General features: G+C 37.9%; 1 protein-coding gene across 1 annotated transcript in view; it reads left to right on the plus strand.

Annotated features, from left to right (window-relative positions):
- Ep300 (E1A binding protein p300) overlaps window positions 1–20979 on the plus strand; it is a 75454-nt gene that overhangs the window by 25377 nt on the left and 29098 nt on the right. Inside the window, exons 4-12 of the mRNA XM_020170609.2 lie at window positions 978–1239; window positions 2093–2206; window positions 4097–4342; window positions 13079–13172; window positions 13712–13849; window positions 16679–16796; window positions 17444–17618; window positions 20139–20216; window positions 20733–20842. Coding sequence (XP_020026198.2) covers window positions 978–1239; window positions 2093–2206; window positions 4097–4342; window positions 13079–13172; window positions 13712–13849; window positions 16679–16796; window positions 17444–17618; window positions 20139–20216; window positions 20733–20842 — 1335 coding nt within the window. The remainder of the gene's footprint in view (window positions 1–977; window positions 1240–2092; window positions 2207–4096; window positions 4343–13078; window positions 13173–13711; window positions 13850–16678; window positions 16797–17443; window positions 17619–20138; window positions 20217–20732; window positions 20843–20979) is intronic.

Consider the following 20979-nt stretch of genomic DNA (forward strand, 5'->3'; position numbering starts at 1 on the left):
GAGGCTATAAAAAAATTTTTCAAGCTGGGCACTTGTGGATTATGGCTATATTCCTAGCTACTCAGAAGGCAGAGATCAGGAGGATCATGGTTCGAAGCCAGTCCAGTCAAATAGTCCATGAGACCCTATATTGGAAAAAATCCCATCACAAAAAAAGGGCTGGTGGAGTGGCTCAAGCAGTAAAAGTGCCTGCCTAGCAAGCGTGAGGCCCTGAGTTCAAACCTGAATGTCACCAAAAGAAAAAAACTGAAGTGGCTTGTTACCAGAGGCTCATGCCTGTAATCCTAGTTACTTAGGAGACTGAGGTCAGCAGGTTGGTGGTTTGAGGCTAGCCCAGGCAAATAGTTTGTAAGACCCTATGTCTAAAATAACCAGAGTAGGTTATTCTCAGAAGTGGAAGCCCTGAGTTCAAATTCCAGTTCCATCACAAAAAACCCCCAAAACACCTAAAGTGAACTTGCTTCTTGGTACAGACTCTTCACTCTCCCCTGTCCCCACAGTATACCTTGCTTCTGTCTTTGATTTAGTTCTCTGTCATACATACTTTGATTAAATCACTTGGTAATTTGTTTTCTTACTAAATTGAGTTGTGTTGTTCTTCTCCCACCTCCCCACCCCCCAGTACTGGGCCTTGAACTCAGGGCCTCATGCTTGCTAGGCAGGTACTCCACCACTTGAGCTACTCCACTAGTCCCAGCCCTTTTTTTGTGTTGAGTATTTTTGAGATAGGGTCTTGAGAACTATTTGCCTGAGGCTGGCTTCAAACCATGCTGATACCTGCCGCCTGAGTAGCTAGGATTACAGGTGTTTTTGAGTTTCTTGATGGTAGGTGCCATTGTTTATTTATATTTGAATCCCCCTGTAAAAGTAGTCTGGCATATAATAGACTAGTCATAAAGGTTTTATTTGAAAATGTATAGATCCCTATTTATTAAAAGATAGCACATTGACACTTAGTATCTTTATATATTCCTTAGGCCCAACAACCTTCCCCACAGGTCCAGCAGCCAGGCCTGGTGACTCCGGTTGCCCAAGGGATGGGTTCTGGAGCACACACAGCTGATCCAGAGAAGCGCAAGCTCATCCAACAGCAGCTTGTTCTCCTTTTGCATGCTCACAAGTGCCAACGCCGAGAGCAGGCTAATGGGGAAGTGAGGCAGTGCAACCTTCCCCACTGTCGCACAATGAAGAATGTCCTAAACCACATGACACACTGCCAGTCGGGCAAGTCTTGCCAAGGTGAGTGGGCCTGTAGGTTGAGGTAATGATTTTTATGTTTAGTACCTTGTCTATGGTGATGGTATTATAGGTATACATGTACATTCAAACTCATCAAAAGATACATTGTTTTTGCTCTTTTGTTGTTACAGTGCTAGGGATCAAACCCAAGGCCTTGCTGTGGGAGACAAGTGTTCTGCCACTGAGTCATACTTTGAGCCTGCCTTTTGTATATAACTTATTCATTAATAAAGTTTTTAAAGTATTCCATTGTCTGGATGTACTACAATTTGTCCACTTTCTAAAGGACATTCTGGTTGTGCCCAGTTTTTATCAATTATGAAGAAAGCTTCTGTGAACAAATCTATTTGAGACTCCTTTACTGATATTGAAATGATAAAAATTCAGTATCTAGGGACATGATAGGGGTTAAAATTTAGAAGTCTATTTTGTAATGATCCTCACTGACTTTGATTTTTCCCGTAAGACATCTTTCAGATACTACTGTTGGTTTGCTAACAGTCATGTGGACAAACACCCAAGTTAATATAGTTCAATCAGTTTTATCCATTTTAATAATTTTATGTTTGGAGTCATTAAAAATGTCTATAAGTATGTGTGCCATAGCATTGGCTTAGAATGCCTTTACTTAAAGTAAGTAGTACAGCATGGTGGTGGAAAATGGGGGTTGTAGAACTTAATTTTCTGTACTGTTGTGTTGTCTGTTTTCTCAACTCCAGATGCTAGCATTGTTATGAAAATGAAATGAATTAGTATGTTTACATCCCTTGTTAAATGATCAATAGTTGATAACTTAGCTATTATTCATGTCAAATATAAAGCCTACTCTAAAATATTTTTTTCTTTGTTTTAGTGGCACACTGTGCATCTTCTCGACAAATAATTTCACACTGGAAGAATTGTACAAGGCATGACTGTCCTGTGTGTCTCCCACTCAAAAATGCTGGGGATAAGAGAAATCAGCAGTGTAAGTGATGAAATGTTTTGCAGGTTTACCCCAAAAGTATTCTGACAATCTCACTAGTGCCATTTGAGAGTCCTTCTGGATTATGCAAGGTTCATTTTACTAGCTGATGCTGTGACACTGTGTTGAAGAAATGTTTTTTCCCCATTTTCCTCATTCTGTCTGCTTCCCATTAACCACATATGAATGCATAGACTTGAAGTACTTAATTAGTAAAATATGATCCAGGAACTCAGAATATTGACTCTGGGGATTTTTGAGACAGGGTCTTGAACTTGCCATACCTTCTGCCTCAGCCTCTAGTCAATATTCATTCTTTTCCTTTTTTTTTTTTTTTTTTTTTCTGGTGGTATTGGGGTTTGAACTCAGAGCCTAATGCTTGCTAAGTAGGTGATCTAGAACAACTCCGCCAGCCCAAATACTCATTCTTTATAAAAAAAGCAGTTGGTGAATTTATGCTCTCTTTTAAATGCATGAAAAGTTAAACATCATTGTTTTAGTATTGAGTATTTAGTATTTTATACTTAAAATCTACATAGAGTTTGAAACTAAACAGAAAAAAATTGGTTATTTTTATTGTTGGGAGATTTCTATAGAAGAGATTTCTTAGACAAAAGAAAAGTCATAAGTCAATTTTTTTTTTGCTGTACTAAGGCTTGAACTCAGGTTCTATACCTTGAGCCACTCCACCAACCCCTTCCCCCACCACCCATGGGTTTTTTTGCAGATAGGGTCTCATGAACTGTTTGCCAGGGCTGGCTTCAAACCATGATCCTCCCGATCTCTGCCTTCTGATTAGCTAGAATTATAGGCGGGAGCCACCAACCAAAATGTTAACTTTTTAAAAAGGGCAGTTACCACATTTTGTGCCTAGAGGCCACAAAATATTGTGAGTGGAAAGGCAAATTTTTATTTTTCCATACTGGGCATTGAACCCAGGGCCTTGGGAATGTTACGTTAGGCAAATGCTCCAACTGTTAAGCCACATCCGTAGCCTTTTTTGCGTTAGTTATTTTTTGAATAGGGTCTCACATTTTGCCCAGGGCCAACCTTAGACCTTAGTCCTCCTATCATAGCTCCCACATAGGTGGGATTATAGATACTCACCACCATTCCTGACTTACTGGTTGAGATGGGTCTCACTAATTTTTTTGCCCAGTCTGACCTTGAACTGTGATCCTCCTTGATAGCTGGAATTATGGGGGTGTACCACCATACTTGGCTTCTATTTCGGTTTTGAGGTAGAGTCTTAACTACCTTTGCCCAGGCTGGTGTCAAGCTCAAGATCCTTTTGTAGCTGCCTCCAAAGTAGCTTGAACCACTGGTATGGGCCAGTAAACGCATGAAAAACATGTGAAAATGGTATTAAACTTCATAAATTGATAAATCACAAATTGCTTAGTAGTAAACAGAAAATTAGAACTCTGTCATTCACTAGAGGAGGGGAAATAACAAGTAACAAAATAGGGGTATAGTTCAAGTGATAGAGCCACTTGTGCATAGCAAGCACAAGGCCCTTGTTTCAATCCTTAGTACCGTCAGAAAAAAGAAGTAATAAAATGGGTATCATTTCTCTCCTGTCACATTGGCAAAAGAAGTGTTACTTGGTATCGGTGATTATATGGCTCTAAGGCATCCGTACAGTTGATGGGGACATTGATACAGCCTGTGGGGAAAGCTGTTTGGTGTTGTGGATCAAAAGCTCTTCATACCAGACATCCACTTTGACCTCAGTCAGTTTTGTATCTAGAAAGATTTTTTGAAGATAATACATGTACTGAGATGTTAATCCCATAAGAGTAATTTTATGTGTTTTGAAATTTACTCAAACATGTTAGCCCTTTTTTCTCTTCAACCATAATATTGTAATATCATGTCTTTTATCTTTTCTAGCAATATTGACTGGAGCACCTGTTGGGCTTGGAAACCCTAGCTCTCTAGGAGTAGGACAGCAATCTACTCCTAGCTTAAGCACGGTTAGTCAGATTGATCCCAGCTCTATAGAGCGAGCCTATGCAGCTCTTGGACTACCCTATCAAGTAAACCAGATGCCGCAGCAACCCCAGGTGCAAACGAAGAGCCAGCAGAACCAGCAGTCTGGGCAGTCTCCCCAAGGCATGCGGCCTCTGAGCAACATGAGTAAGTTTACACTTCTCTAGTCACAGAGGTGATAGTGGTTGAATGTTTAAGTGATGTCTAGAAATGCAGGATTAACTCCTCAATTTATTCTCTTTCTGCTAAATGATTAAATTTTTTGAAATAAAAAATGTTAAATTACGGCACAAACGGCTCTTTTATAATCCATAGTATCAGCAGTACCTGCCACTGCTTTATTTTCTTTTTCATACATTTTTGCATATGTGAATTTAAGTTTTAGAAATGAGATGCTGTGTATTATTTCATAACTTTTTTTTAAAACACTGGCCTTCTTTCATACTTTTCCAGTATATAATTTTTTTTTTTTGAGTATATACCTTTTGTTTTATGGTATTACACTGCGTACAATAGTTTCTCACAGATGGGTATTAGAAGTTTCTGATTATTTTGTAGTTTGAAACTGTTCACAGATTATCATGTTTTAGCTTGAAATATGTGGGAATGAGTGTGGTTATTTTTACTGCAGATATCTATGTATCTAGAATAAAGAAGTGCTTTTGGAAATAGATTTGTTTATTTATTTTGCGGTGCTGGTGTTCAAACTAAGGAACATGACCAGGCAAGGTAAGTACTCTACCACTGGACTATAGCTCCATTCCTTGTTTTTTTGAGATTATGTACAGGCCAGTTTCACTCACTGTGTGGTCTAGGCTGGCCTGTGAGGCTCAATCCTCCTGCCTTCCCTGGAATTACTGGTGTGCACTAACATGCCTGGTTCAGAAATAGGTTTTTTTAACGTATTTGTTTGCCTAATCTCTTCTAGTAATATGACTGAGTGGGAAGAGAAAGAGTGAGAGGTGTTCTAATATATTATTTAAGATACATTTCTTACTGTATTTGTATATGATAAAATAAGAGCTTTGTCTAAGATGTAAGCCATTTTGTTTTAGTAGTTAGATCTCTAGCACTAGTAAGTTGATGTCTTTTAATGAATGAGTTTTTTTCTGGCCCACCATGTTTTCTCTCTGTAAGATTCATTTTCACCTTTCTACTAGGATTTCCAGGAAGCCTTAGGTTTTTAATTCTTCTCCCCACTCTCACTCCCGTACTGGAGTATGAACTCCTTGAGCCACTCCACCGACCCTTTTTGGGAAGGTTTTTTTCAAGATAGGGTCTCAAAAACTATTTGCCCAGGCTGTCTTTGAACTGTGATCCTCCTGATTTCTGCCTTCTGAGTAGCTATGAGGTTTTTGATATTTTCCTTTTTTTCTTTCTTTGCCTTACATAAAAAGAACATAGGGTCTTGTGCATGCCAAGCAAGCACTCTACCACAGTCAAAACTCCAGCCCTGCTGCTTTGCTTTTTTCTTATACTTCCTATACTTTTCTACTGGTGTGTTGTATCGCTCCCATTTAATTAATGAATGAATGAATTCGTTTAGCAGTACTGTGGTTTGAACTCATGGCCTGGCACTTGCTATCCAGGCACTCTACCATTTGAGCCACACTGCCAGCCCCCCATTGATTGACTGATTGGTTGATTTTTTTATTGAATCGACCTTCAAGGCATTTTCTTCTTCCTTTTTTTTTTTTTTTCTTTACTAATAACAGTGTAATCATCCCTTTGTATTCCAAGGGAACTGATTCTACAACCTTCCACGGATACCAAATCAGAGGATGCTCAAGTCCCATATAAAATGGTACAGTTTTTGCATAAGTGTACACATACCTTCTATATAGTTTAAATCATCTCTAGCTTGCTTACAACACCTAATACAATGTAGCTACTATGTAAATAGTTGTTTAGGGACTAATAACAAGGAAAATGTCTGTACCTCTTCAATATATACCATCCCTCCGCATTTATATTTTCCTGTTTTTTATTGTTGTTTATGCAGTGCTGGGGAATGAACCCAGTGCCTCACATGCTAGGTAAGCCTTCCCCTGAATACTTTCAATCCTGTTGAATACAAAGGTTGAATGGTTGTGGAGCCCATGAATAAAGAGGGATTAAAAACTAATAATTTGTTTTTATTTGCATATTTAGTCATAGTGCTGAAAAGTTTAAACTGAATTATGAGAGTGAAATGTAACCGTTTTGAGTTCTGTTTTGATTTCCACTTTTAATAATTTGAGATTTCAAATGCTAAGTAATGATATGGAGCTTTGCAGTCTCTTCTGTGGCTACTTTATTGATTTATTTTTTAATTTTGGTTTTTGTTTGGTGGATCCTGGAGTTTGAAGTCAGGGTGTCCTGCTTGCTAGGCAAGTGCTCTATGCCATGGTAGCATTATTGCTTATTACCATACCACTTTTACTTTATTTTAATTTCTTGGTGCTGGGGTTTTAGCCCAGGGCATTGCAAATGCTAAGCACATATTCTACTGCTGAACTACACCTTTAGCCCATTTAATATACTTTGGATTTTTCATTACTGCCTCTTGTTCATTACTTGCTTAGTTACTTCCATTCTTCTTGAGATAGGATCTTGCTGTGTAGCTCAGGCTGTGAACTCAATTGTCCTGCTCCGCCTCCTTGAGTGCTTGGGTTACAGGCATGTCACCACACTTGGGTGTTTTTCTGGCTTTTTGTTAGTTTGTTTTTGTACTGGTTGTTGAGTCCCAGGGCCTTTGATATGCTAGGCAAGTGCTCTACCACCTTGCCACCCTTAGCCCTCGTTTATTGAAAGCATTGTTTTTCAGTTGGAATTTTTTGTCTAATCAGCAGTCTTAAACTTCCTCAAATTTCTCTTGATAACTTTAAACTAGCTCTCCCTATTTTTCACTGTTTCATGATAATTGGTGCTAACTTTTTAATAAATGACCAGTTTCTTTGAAAAACTTGACCAGGGAATAGGAGGAGGAACAGTCCTGCCCTCTCCAACTTGTTTTCAGTAAAAGTACATGAAAAAAAAAATTTAGGAATGGAAAGTTGGATCCAGGGACTTGCATTATTTACCTTTCTTTTGTTTGGGACTTAATATGACTTTCTTCCCTTCCATGTCATGTTATACAGTGTGCCTTCTTTTCTTGTGTTTTAATGAATGTTGACTAAAATTAATTGTCTTCTGACTGGAATTTCATTGTTGTGATTAGATGTTTCCTATTCGTTTTTCACATTTCTATTATAGTTTGTAACATAGCTTTTCATCTTATTGTTTGCATATTTACTTTTACATATGCCCACAATTTGTTTTTCCTTATTTCTTAATATCACTTTCTTATTTCGGGTTAGATTAGTTAGGTATCCATCTACTTCTTGTTACTCACTTTTTTTTTTTTTTTTTTTTTTTTGCCGTACTAGGGCTTAAACTCAGGGCCCTCACCTTGAGCCACTCTACCAGCCCTTTTTTGTGATGGAATTTTTTGAGATAGCATCTTGCGAATTACTTGCACAGGCTGGATTTGAATCTGTATCGAACCGGTGCCCGGCTCAAAAAATTTTTTTTTGTGGTACCGAGGTTTGAACTCAGGGCCTCATGCTTGCTAGGCAGGAACTTTACCAGTTGAGCCACTCTGCCAGCCCTCTTGTTATTGACTTAATAAGATCTTTGTAGTAATAAATGTCCTTGTGAGCCATAAATAACCTTGTTTATTTTTTTTTAGTCTCCTCAAAGTCTGCCCTTCTTTTTTTCCTTCCTCTTTCCCTGACTCCCTCCCTTCCCTACTTACTTACTTAATTTTTAATTTATTGTGAGTTACTTAAGTTGAACTCATGGCCTTAGGCTTTCTAGGCATTCTACCATTTGAGCCACACCTCCAGCCCTGTTTATTTCTTTACTTGTGTTAGATTCCATCTGGACATCTAGTTTTGAAATGCAGGTTAAAAATATATACTGCATCTTTTACCTTTAACATCTTTTTTTTTGTTGTTTGTTGTTGTTCATCAGACACAACCCAGATTAGCAACAGCCTACTTACGAAGTGTTTTCCCTTCATACCATACTTTTTAAAATAAAACTTTATGTTATATGAAAAGCATTCCCTGTATGTTAATGAGTTCCCTAAAATCAATATGGTGAATAAAGGAAATCAGTTTCAAAGTGGAATCACTGTGACTGGATCATGTTAATTTTCAACACACTTTAAAGGGATTCTAAGAAAGTACTTCACTGTATGAACATGGTACATGGCTGCTTTACCATTTCACTAAATCGCATGTCATTTATTAGTTAACAAAACCTTTATATATTTAGGTGATATCAGAGTTTTTTGTCTAAATGGCTTTTGTGTATACATCTGTGTGTGTGTGTGTGTGTGTGTGTGTAATAGATTTTACTAGTAAAACACTTTTGTACTATTCTAGTAAGTGACAGCCAGATACATTGTCCTGGAGTTGCAATTTGACCTTGTAGAATATTATTTGTTATTTGTAGAATATTATCTAAAACAGGAATAAATTGATAAAAATCTTTTTAAATACTACTTTCTAAGTTTTGTAGTTATTAATAGATACTTTTTGGGGGGGGGGGCATTGGAGCCTTGATATATTGCCCAAGAAGAACTTGAAATCCTTAGTTCAGTGAGCCACCTGTCTCACCCTCCTGAGCATCTTGTCACCCACTGTACCTAGTGTTTATCTTTTTTACAACAACATTGGGGTTTGAACTCAGGGCCTTGTACTTGCTATCCAGGCACTGTACCACTTAAGCCATACCAGCAGCCCTTTTTTCTTTAGTTTTTTTTTTTTTTTTTTAAATAGGGTCTTGTGTTTTGCCATAGGCCAGCCTCAGACAGCTATCTTCCTTCCTAAAGCTCCCTTGTAGCTGGGATTACAGATGTGTATCGCCACACCTGGCTTGTTTGTTAAGATGGGGTCTCACTAACTTTTTGCATGGGCTGATTTCATTCTTAAATCTTCCCTATCTCTACCTACCAAGTGGCCCATATCTTTCGCAATCTTTGAAACTCCATACCAAGATTTTGTTTTTGCTCATCTACTGCCAAAAATCTTTTTTATGGAGGACCAGTACTAGAGGGTTTTAACTCAGGGTTTCAACACTTATTAGGCAGGTGTTCTACCACTTGTGCCACAGCTCTAGCCCTTTTTCTCTGGTAACTGTATTCTGGAGATAAGGTCTTGTTTTTGACCAGATGGGCCTGGACTTCCATTCTCCTACTTTTTATGCTTCTTGCTGTATCTGAGATGACATGTGCTAGCCACTGTACCTGGTATTGGTTGAGAAGGGTCTCAGACAGTATTGGCTAAGGCTGGCCTCCAACCACAGTCGTCCCATCTCAGCCACCACGTGGCTAGGATTATAGGCGTGAGCTACCAATGTCCAGCTTAACAGTTTTAATTACAGATTTAGGCCTGCCCTGGGAAGTTAAATCTACCAATAGGATCCTCTTGTGTACCAAGAGGTATAAAATACATATCCCACTTGAAAACAGTTTCCTGAGTGCTTGTGAGATTTTTTGGTGGTTTTGTTATGGTGGTGTTTTGTTAAGTGGTGCTTGAGATGGAAATCAAGTCTGTTCACACACTAGGCAAGCACTGTACCCTCAGCTCTACCTCCAGCTCCTGCTTGAATATTTCTGTTTTCTTAGCAACCTAAGTTTCACTAAGAATGAACTTTGAATTGTGGTGCTGTCAGGTCTTACATAGAACATTTTAACTGTAAAGTAGTGTTGAGGACCTAGCCAAGAGAGGATCAATTAAATACATAATTGAATTTCTAAGGAAAAATTTTGTCACGAAATTAGAATCACAAAAAAGAGTCTGTGTATCCATCCCAACTGTAATTTATAATCTAGGTGGTTCTTTCTACAATCGAAAATAGATTTAGGGTAAATAGTATTTTTGTCAATTCTTTGCCCCTGTTTCTAATACTTGAACAATATTTTCTCTTAATTTTTGAGTTTTCAAACCTACCTAAAAGTTGGTTAAAGACCCTATACATACCCTTTATCTTGATTCAGTAGTTTTCCAACCCCCAATCCCTGTTGCAGTGGTTAGGATTGAACCCAGAGCCTTGGTAGCAAGCCTTTCACCACTTCAGCCATGCCCCCAGCCTTACTTGCCACATTTTTCTCACACTGATTTTGTTCCAATGGATTTGAGGCATCTTGACTTGAACCACTATATTTACCTGCAAGTTTTAATGTCATCTAATGTGTAGTCTGTATTTAAATTTCTCCACTTAAAACACAAAGTCAACTCAGGCTTATTTTTTTGTTATGAATCTTTTGTCTCTCTTAATTTAGAAATCTTTCTTCATTTCATGACTTGATGCCTCCTGTAGCTAGTCCCACAATATGGACTTGTCTGATTGTTTCCTTATAGTTAGGTCAGGATGAAATTTTTTTTTCATACACATATGGTGGCTGTGTATATGGGATCACACTTAAAATTTTCAGAATAACACATTTTTGGGTACTCATTTAGCCTTTATCCTTCATATAGTTTCCTTGTTCTCTTGTTTTACTGCTGTCAAATTGTTGATTATTGATTTTCTTTCAGGTATTTTGTGAAAATTTTGGAACTGTTACTCATAATTTGCTTTTTCGGTATTGTTTTGATTTGTTTTTAGTTTTTTTCAGAATGGGTCTTGCTATGTACCCAAGGGTGACCTTGAGCTCACCTCAGCCTCCTGAGTGCTAGATTATAGGCATGCACCACCATGTCCTGACTGTTTTGCAATCTTTTTCTAGCTTATGTTCCCAAGCCCAAGAGATCTTTGTGTTCACAATTACCATTTAGGTAACATGTATATCCCTCTGACCAGTTGGCTATAATGCTGGAAATCTCAAGGTATAAATTTCAGGTACCTGTCATAAGCAAAGATAGTAAAACAAATTAAAAGTAGCATTAATTCAGATGTATCATGTGCTGCTTAAAAAAACAAAGGGACATGGTCCCTACATTGAAACATCTTTCTGGCAAATGGTTTAAGTAGACAGTGTTATAACACTTCTTTATATGTCAGATGTAGACATTCTATAGCATGAGGGGAAGGGAGAATCTGTTACAGTGTCTAGAATTTTTATATGTACATACACACACACACACACACACACACACACATTACAAAACTACCTTTTAACCTGTTATAGCCCACAGTGAACATATTGGACCAAATTCTTGCACTTCTAGTTACTGTTGAATTTAATCTATAAAGGTGTTTTTGGGATTGGAATCCCTTTTGGAACTTAGAGAACACAAATATATGCTCTTCTTGGGTTTTAGATAAGTTTTTAAACTTTCTTTTCTTTCTGCTTATTCTTTGGCAGTGCCAGTAATGTCTGACTATTTGCATTTTTGTCCTCTCCAACAAATGCTCAGTATTAGGGTCTTAAGTAACAGCCAGTGTATAGATGAGTGTTCTCAAGGTATGCTCAAGCTGTTACTTAGAACCAATATTAAATGAATTTTGGAGAATTTTTTTTTACCTGTTTGCTCTATAATTTGTGCCATCAACAAAATGTATCTATGTTTAGTGTATACAATATTTCTACAAAGGCATTAACTACATATGAAGTACCTGTGGTGACAAAACAAATACAGTTCTGTTTCACCTATTTCCAGCCTGCTTGGCGATACCAGAAGGAATGCTCTGCCTGTGCACTTAAGAAGCCCAGTATTTCTTTGCATTGAATATTGCTTACAGAGCTAGCCAATTGTTTATTTGCATTTTTGTGGGAAGTTGTTTTTAACTGAAATAATTTGAGCTGTTCTATTAATGGAGATGTGTATCAAAAGTCTTAACATGAAGCTGGGCGCTAGTAGCTCATGCCTGTAATCCTTGCTACTTGGTTGGCTGAGATCAGGAGGATTGCGGTTTGATGTCTGCCCAGGCAAACTGTTGAAGAGACCCCCCACCTCCAAACTCTACAGAGCAAAATGGACTGGAAGTGTAGGTCAAGTTTTAGAATGCCTGTTTTGTGAGAGTTTGTTTTACAAGCACAAACTCATGTTCAAAACTCCATCCTGCCAAAAAGAAAAAGTTTTGGCATGAAAATCTTGTTTAGCATATATATTGTTTGTTTTCTGTTTTGAATTAATAGAATAATCGTTAAAATTATTCATTGAAAAATATGCACATAGAGCTTATTCAAGCTATTTTGTAGGGGTAATTCAATAAAAGGTGCTTTACTTAAACACAAACGATTTCTGACCTCCCTCCCTATGTGTTTCTGTGCTCAGGTTCCTCTGTCCTTAATACACATTTTCTGTGCTTATGAAAGCATATGTGTATAGTTCAGTTCCCTAAACAGTTTTGTTTGTAGTTTTTAATTTCTTCTTTTAGTATCATTGCACATAGTCTGTTTCTACATCTATGTAAGTGTAAAACAAATTACCAGAAGTGGAAATTCTTAGTCAAAGAGTATGTGCATGAATGTTTCTATATGTTAGTGTTTGCTAAAAGCCCTCCCAAGAGTTTCTTGGTCTATATTTGGGTTGAAAATGTTTCTTTCCCCACATTCTTCTCAATACTTAGTTTTAGAAGGTAAACTTTTCAAAATTTGACAATTTCATGCATTAAAAATACATTGTTTTACTTTAGCAGTAAGTGCAGTAAAGCAGATTTGCCTTTTTTAAGTTATTATATTTTCTTGTGAATTGCTCATTCCTTTCCTATTTGAATATTCACCATTTTCTAACTGGTTTATAAGGATACCTTCATATATCAGTCTGTGTTGCTAATTATATTGCTATTAACTATTTTATTGTATGTGGTGCTAATTTATTCCTAATTTGTCTTTGTTTATGGTGTTTATTGTATGGTGGCTCTTTTATTTATTTCTGTGTTTTGTTATTTTGTTTTGTTTTGACTTAGGTGCTAGTCCTATGGGCGTAAATGGAGGTGTAGGGGTTCAAACCCCGAATATTCTTTCTGACTCAATGTTGCATTCAGCCATAAATTCTCAAAAGTAAGTTTTATCTTGGTTTATGCCCCGAGTCACATTTCAAATACTTAAGAATTCTTTTTTTTTTTAAATATAGTTTTTATGATTTGTTTCATGAGTGAAGAGAAATAGTACTTGGGGTGGCCTATACTTTTTCAAATACTGTAGGAATTTGCAATGTTTTAGCTGCATAGAAAATGAGTTTCCTGTATATCCCATTGTTAGGAACACTATTACCAAGGAGCTCCTCAGATAAGACATGTTCAGGTAACAGCTTAGTTTGATAACAGGACTTAGTTTTTCAAACACAAGAGTTTATCCTCCTGTCTATTCAAGGAAATGTAATTTTTTTTCCTTCCCACAGGTATGTGTATGGTACAAGCACACACAAAATGTAGTCAGCATACACACACACACACACACACACACACACACTCTCTCTCCCCTTATTCAGATAAACTCACTGTAGATTATTGGGCTCATGCTAATAATTACTACTAGCTGTAAGTGAAGTCTTCTTTCTCCTACCCTTCTTCACTAACTCTTATGTCTACCTTTTAAAGCCCAATGATGAGTGAAAATGCTAGTGTGGCCTCCATGGGTCCTATGCCAACAGCAGCTCAACCATCCACTACCGGAATTCGGAAACAGTGGCATGAAGATATTACTCAGGATCTTCGAAATCATCTTGTTCATAAACTGTAAGTAACATTGGGAGCTTCTCTCTTTCATAAGAGTTGTAATATCAATGTCCTTCTAATCTGTTTTGCATTTAGCCAAAAGAATATTACTGATTTTTTCCACCCCCTGCAGTTTGGCTTGTTGATGTCATTCTTGTCTCCTCTCAGTCTTCCTAATCACCATCATTTACAGGAGACTTTAAGTTTTAACATTGTGTAAACTATTCTGCCTCTTATCGGTAATTAATAGATTAATTTAAAGTTGTTTTATTGTCATTACCTTACACAACTTCTATTTCTTAAGAAAAACTAGGTCTTTGCTTTTGAAAATATGGTAGCAGCAACACCCTTTTCTGTTATTTCTTCATGATAAAGCTTGGATTATTTTGACAAATTGAATCTGGTTGGGTGGTCTCTTTGGTCTTCTCATGTTTCAACATTTTATGAAGTTTCTTCATTATTTGTTGTTCAGTTGATATGTGCCAGATACTCCCTTCACAAACCCCGTCTTACTTAGTCAAAAAAGTTCTTGTTGGATGGAGTGGCAGGTGTGTGGAGTGGTCAGATGTAATGTGCCTCCAGGTAATAAAGGCAAGACTCACATCTTGATAATTAGAACTGCCATATCAAACAAGGTGAAGCATTTATTCTTAGACCATTTTACCTCAATTTAACAGCAAGATTGTATTTATTCTATCCTTTTTTTTTTTTTTTTTTTTTTTGTGGTACTGGGACTTGAACTCAAGGCCTTCACCTTGAGCCACTCCACCTGCCCTATTTTTGTATTTTTGTGCTGGTCTTTTCTTTTCTTTTTTTTTGAGATAGGATCTCATGAACTATTTGCCCGAGCTGGCTTTGAACAACCTGATCTTTGCCTCCTGAGTACTTAGGATTACAGGCATGAGCCAACGGCATCCGGCTCCATCCATATTTTTTAACTTGGGATTGAGAGACTTATCTTGTCTTTAATTTACTCTTATGTTACATTAGCCTATAAGTTATTCCTGAGTTCCATTTAGGAATTCTAAAATGGTAGCGCTATGGGTAAAATTTGACAAGAAGAGAATTCTATGGTTTGTGTTTTGTTGCTGCTGCTGTGTTTTGTTTTGCTTCTGGGAATGACATTCAGAGCCTTGTGGTAGCAAGCACTCTGCTCTTCCCCCATCCCCTCCCCTCCCCCGGTGGTTTTGTTTGTTAGTTTGTTTTTTTTTGTAGTGCTGGGGCTTGAACTCAGGGCCTACACCTTGAGCCACTCCACCAGCCCCCTTCCTTTCCCCTCCCCTCCCCTCCCCTCCCTACCCCTCACCTTCCCTTCCCCTTCCTATTCCTCGTCCCCTTCCCTTCCCCTTTCCTTTCTTCCTTTTCTTTCTTTCTTTCTTTCTTTCTTTATTTATTTGGTAATGGGTGTTTTCGAGACAGGGTCTCATGAACTATTTGCCCAGGTGGCTTTGAACCACAATCCTCCTGCTGTCTGCCTCCTGAGTTGCTAGGATTATAGGTATGAGCCACTGGCTCCTGGCTTGTTCTGCCCCTTGAGCCATGCCCCCAGTCCTTTTGCTTTTTAATTTTTTGGTTTTGGTCATGTTGGGCTTTGAATTCAGATCCTTGCACTTGCTGGGCAGGTATTCTACCACTGAGACATACCTCCAGCCTTGTTTGTTTTATTTTTCAGCTGATCTGGACAGGGATACCCCTACTTAGGCCTTTTGTGTTTCTGGAATTGCATATAAACACCTCCACAGTCAGCTTGTTTTTTTTGAGAAGGGTTCTCCATAATTTTTTTTTGCCTGGGTAGCTGGGAGTGAGTCACTTCACCAGCTTTAGTTTGATTTCAGATAGTCTCTTGAGTTTTTCCCTGGGTGGCCTTGAGTCATGTTCCTCCCGACGTCTATCTCTTGAATAGCTGAGATTATTGGTGTTCAATACCACAGATAGTTTGGTTTTTTTTGAGATAGGGACTCACTAACTTTTGCCTGGACTGGCCTTGAAACAAAATCCTCCTATTTTCATCTCCTGAGTAGGGAGTATTAGGGGTGTGCACCACCATGGCCAGTCAATCCTGTGATTTTTAATGAAATGGATTAATAGGAATAACCAAACAGTTACTTTATGGTAAATTGTTTAGGAATTTCTATTTCTTGGACAGAGGAGACAGTAGATTATTTGAAATTGATTTGATTTCTGATGTGACATTAGACCCTTTTATTTTTTTTTTCTTTGTTGGAACTGGGGTTTGAACTCGGGGCTTGAGTCACATGTAGCTAGTTTGGAGATGGGATTTCTTAAAGTACTTGCACAGCTTGGCCTCAAATAATGATCCTCTTAAGTAGCTAGGATTACAAGGATGAGCTACTGGCACCTGGCTAAAAGTTTCTTACATGCTTATTAGTTTTCTACCAACTCAGGCTGTCTTCTAACCTTCCATTTATATCTTATCTACCTGAAGTCTCTTGATACTTTGAGAAAGGTCAGATTTCTCTGTTTATTTTACGTAGCATAATTTTTTGCCCTACATATAGGGTGACAAGGACCAGAATGTCATTTGTCATATTGTAATCAGGGCAGATCTTTGTCTGTCACAAACAGAGTGCTACAATTCAGTAAGCATCCTTTCGTATATGAATGCATTTTTCCTTTTTTGGGGAGTGGGTGGTACTGGGATTATAACTCAGGGCTTTGTACTTGGCAGGTGCTCTACCACATGAACCATGCCTCTAGCCCTCTGCTCTCCCCCTTTTAACTCAATATGATCAGTGTATAAAAATGGGACTATACAAAAGTATTATGCATTTCTATGACATGAATGAGAAGCTGACACATTATTACAGTTGTAAGATTTTCTATTCCCAGTGTTCAAGCCATATTTCCCACTCCGGATCCTGCTGCTTTAAAAGACAGACGGATGGAAAACCTAGTAGCATATGCTCGGAAAGTGGAAGGGGACATGTATGAATCTGCAAATAACAGAGTAAGCAAGTGGTTTTCCTTTTCTATTAATAGTCAGAAATGGGTCTGTTCTGGTTTGTTTAATTTACTCCTCTTCTGTAATATGACAAGTAATATTGTGCTTCCGAGGAGGACTCCCTTTAGTTTTTTTTTAAGTCATTCCTTTCTTGTTTCTGAGCACAGTCAAGATAACAAAGCAATTTCTTAAGTGTATGTCACCAAGATTCGATTCTTAATTTTGCCTCTTAGTATACTGCTTCTTATGTGGCAGTTTATCTGGGTTATCTGTCAACTTAAAAAGTGGCTGAGCTGCTACCAGCTCTGTGCTATTTTTTCTAAAAATGGTGAATCAGCTACTTGATATTTTTTATGTGTGAGTGGAACTTTATTTTCATATTGTCCCTACTTTGAAATGTAGCATACTATAAATTTGCAGTATATGTTTTGTAAACCTGCTTGGAGAGAGAGAGTGCTTTATTGTGTGAGTTCACAAACTGCTGGTCACATATTCCAAATGTGAACTGGTGTTTGGACCAACCTAAAAACATCCTTCTGCCTTTTAGTTTGTGTCTGCTCTTTAAATGAAGCTAATATTTGTTCTTTTTGTTTTCTCCTACCCAATTATTGCTCTTTTTTTCATCTCTTAATTCAAAAAAAAAAAAAAAAAAGGCGGAATACTACCACCTTCTAGCTGAGAAGATCTATAAGATCCAAAAAGAACTAGAAGAAAAACGAAGGACTAGACTACAGAAACAGAACATGATACCAAATGCTGCAGGCATGGGACCAGTTTCCATGAATCCAGGTTCTAATATGGGACAACCACAACCAGGAATGACTTCTAGTGAGTGCTTTTTCTTACACTGGGGTTTTAGTGAACGTTTGTCTATGCAAAGAAAATAATTCTTCCACTAGTGGAAACAACAACTGAAAAGTACATTTAAGATTTCTGGGTTTAATATAACTTGATAATCTGACATTTTTAGAACTCAAAAGATAACCTTCTCGCCCGGTGCCATAGGCTCATGCCTGATAATCCTAGCCACTCGGGGCAGAGATCAGGAGGATCGTGGTTGAAAGCCAGCCCGGGCAAATAGTCTGCAAGACCCTATCTCGAAAAAACCCATCACGAAAAAGGGCTGGTGGAGTGGCTCAAGATGAAAGCCCTGAGTTCAAGCACCAGGCCCTGAGTTCAAGCCCCAGTACTGCAAAAATTAAAAAAGTAAAAAAGATAACCTTCTCTATTACTGACACAAGGATAACAGCCCACAGGCTTTTACTGGCTTTTTCCCAGCACTGAATTAGCTTAAATGGTTGGTAGGCCAACCAGGTTCAGGGGCCCCTCAGAGACAAAAACCCTTTTTTGTTTTTTGTGTTTTGAGGCAGGGTCTCATTATGTATCACAGGCTGGTCTCTAACTCATGAGTCTCCTCCCGAGTGCTCAGTGGAATCCCATGGTGTGAGTCACCATGCCCTACTCTTAAGTACTTCCTAAACAATCTGTGTTAACATTTTTTTACAGAACAGTCCAAGGCTAGTAACAATTTATCTTTCAGAAGCAACATTTCAGAATATCTTTACATCTATTTTTTCTTTTTTTTTTAAACTCTGTAGTGGTGTCAGGGTTATGTTTTCATTATCTATGAGTATTGAGAGTTGACAACTGTTTGTGATGTGTCATCAGTCCTGACCAGGCAGCTAGGACATTGACTTATTTATTCCTTGACTTACTAATGGGTCCAAAAGGTGATACATGAAGTGGGACAAAGTTTGTGCAGAAGAACACAGACTGCTAAATGGTGTAAGATAGGCTATGATAGGGAATATCTGTATTTGTTGAGTTAGGAAAAACTGACTACCTAGTGGTAGTCAGTCCTGTTGTACCATCAGTGGGTATTGGTGGACTGAGGAATTCACCATTTTTTTAGTTCTTGAAGTAGTAAAGTGGTGAACTGGTAAGTGCCACTGGACTTCAGCAGACTTACTTGTTATCTTCAGTGGACCTGACTAGTGGGAGAAAAAGTATTCAGGAATGAAAAAGTCAAGATTAGAATTGGGGAGACTACCTCAGTACATGATTTGAACTTAATGATAGTAAGTAAAAACATAGAGGCAAAAGACTAAGAGTTACTTAGTCTTGGTAGAATTTAAATAGTCTAATATCTGAGTAAAAACTTGGTATCAATATAGGCAGGAGTAAGAATTAGCAGAACTAAATAGCCCAAAGTATAAGTTTGCCTTTAGCTCATATTTACTTTATCCCACACATAGATATCATAGACGAATAGAGTTTTTTTGTGTTTTGTTTACAACTTTTATTTGCATATGTTAGTTGTACAGGGGGGTTTCATTATGACATTTACATATGCACTTATAATCTGTCTTATATTCGCCTCCTCCATAAAGAAATAGAAAGTTTTTAAGCTTTGTAAGAAAGTTAAAATTTTAAATTAGACTACATACAGTATTGAAAAAATTAAGAAAGGAATTGAAGGAAGTCCTCTAAAACTAAGTATTACCTGGAAACTTCAAAGAAACGAGCAATAAAATAGACATAGATAATAATTAATGCATAAACTAAGGAAAGTATTTCAGTATTGAAGGTACTGATCACCTTGATAGAGGACTTGATGAAATATGTAAGAATTATAAGAAACATATATGAAGAAATGTGTGACCCAATCAGTAGAAACCATTTAGGGTCTCTACAGGTTAAAATGCACATTTACCAAAAGTTGAGAGTTATCTGAAGTGAGTGTCTCCTTAGAGCAAGGCACTCTTCTGGTGTGACTCGGGCTTAAGTGTTCAGCATATGGGGAGGAAGGAAGTTAGTACAGGCATCCTATCCTGTCTTTTTCCAGAATGCTGTAAAAATATTTGTTTTTTCTATACCTTATTGGACATACTATACTAAAGGATGTTCAGATAATCCAGTATCTATGTTGATTTTTGCATAGGGTCTCATGCTTTTGCCCTGAGTTATCATTGGAGCATGGTAAATCTTTCTGTGATTCCCATGTAGGTAGAAATTACAGGCAATGCCACCATGCCCATGTTATTTGGTTGAGAATCGGGTCTTGCTAACTTTTTGCCAGGCCTTGCTTTAAACCACGATACTCTTTGTTATTCACCTCCCGAGGTGTGAGCCACAGTGCCCAGCCCTATGTATTTTTATTTTAATCTCTTTTTTATGATACGGAGGCAGTTTCTTCAGACTCTTGTCTAGTTCAGAGCATTATTCTTCTGAGGTTCAGACTGGATCCTTTAAGCTACTCATGATATTTTGTGGGGGTTTTTTGTTGTCTTGGTAAAGGGCAGCTAATAAAAAAATAACTTGTTTTACCATTTCTTTCTTATACTCCAGATGGTCCTTTATCTGACCCAACTATGATCCGTGGCAGCGTGCCAAACCAGATGATGCCTCGGATAGCTCCACAACCTGGTAAATTGTGAAAGAATTCATGGTCAATTTTAACAGAGTCCCTAGTGTACTACAAAATTATACTTGCTTTCGGCCATCAGCAAAGGTCACAATTACCTGCTTTGGAAATTAGGGAAAACTTTTTTTTTTTTCTTTTGGGTCCTGGGGATTGAACCCAGGGCCTCATACATGCTAGGCGAGCACTCTGCCACTGAGCCACATCCTGCATTAGAACATCTCTTGAGCCCACCAAGAGAAGAGTGGGTGAAGAACTGGTTGACAGGTGATGGTAAATGATCAAGCATCCAATTAAAAACAACTGACCAAGATAGAATTTACTACAAGTTACAAAATTTAGTTCTAATACCATTTAAGTTAATAATACCCTTGTTCAACTGCTATTGAAACAAATTCATCTGTAGTTACAAGGTTGAAAGCAGGTTCTGTTATAAGTCCTGTGAAAATGACACAGAATCATTAAAACTATTCTGTTCTTCACTTCCAAGTTGGGATGTGATCTATTGCATGAATTCACAGGTTTGAATCAGTTCGGCCAGATGAGTATGCCCCAGACCCCCATTGGGCCCCGTCAGACCTCTCCTCTTCAGCACCATGGACAGTTGGCTCAACCCGGAGCTCTCAACCCGGTTAGTCTGACTTCTTGTGTGCATAATCTGTTGAACGTTATATGATATTCTTAAAAATCTTTTTTTGTTTGTTTCTATTTCAGAAGCAAAAATTCTCACACTCGCTTAAGCAAACTGTGGCCTTGTTCTTATACTGT

This window comes from Castor canadensis, chromosome 8 (genome assembly GCF_047511655.1).
Source record: "Castor canadensis chromosome 8, mCasCan1.hap1v2, whole genome shotgun sequence".
Taxonomy (NCBI): Eukaryota; Metazoa; Chordata; class Mammalia; order Rodentia; family Castoridae; genus Castor; species Castor canadensis.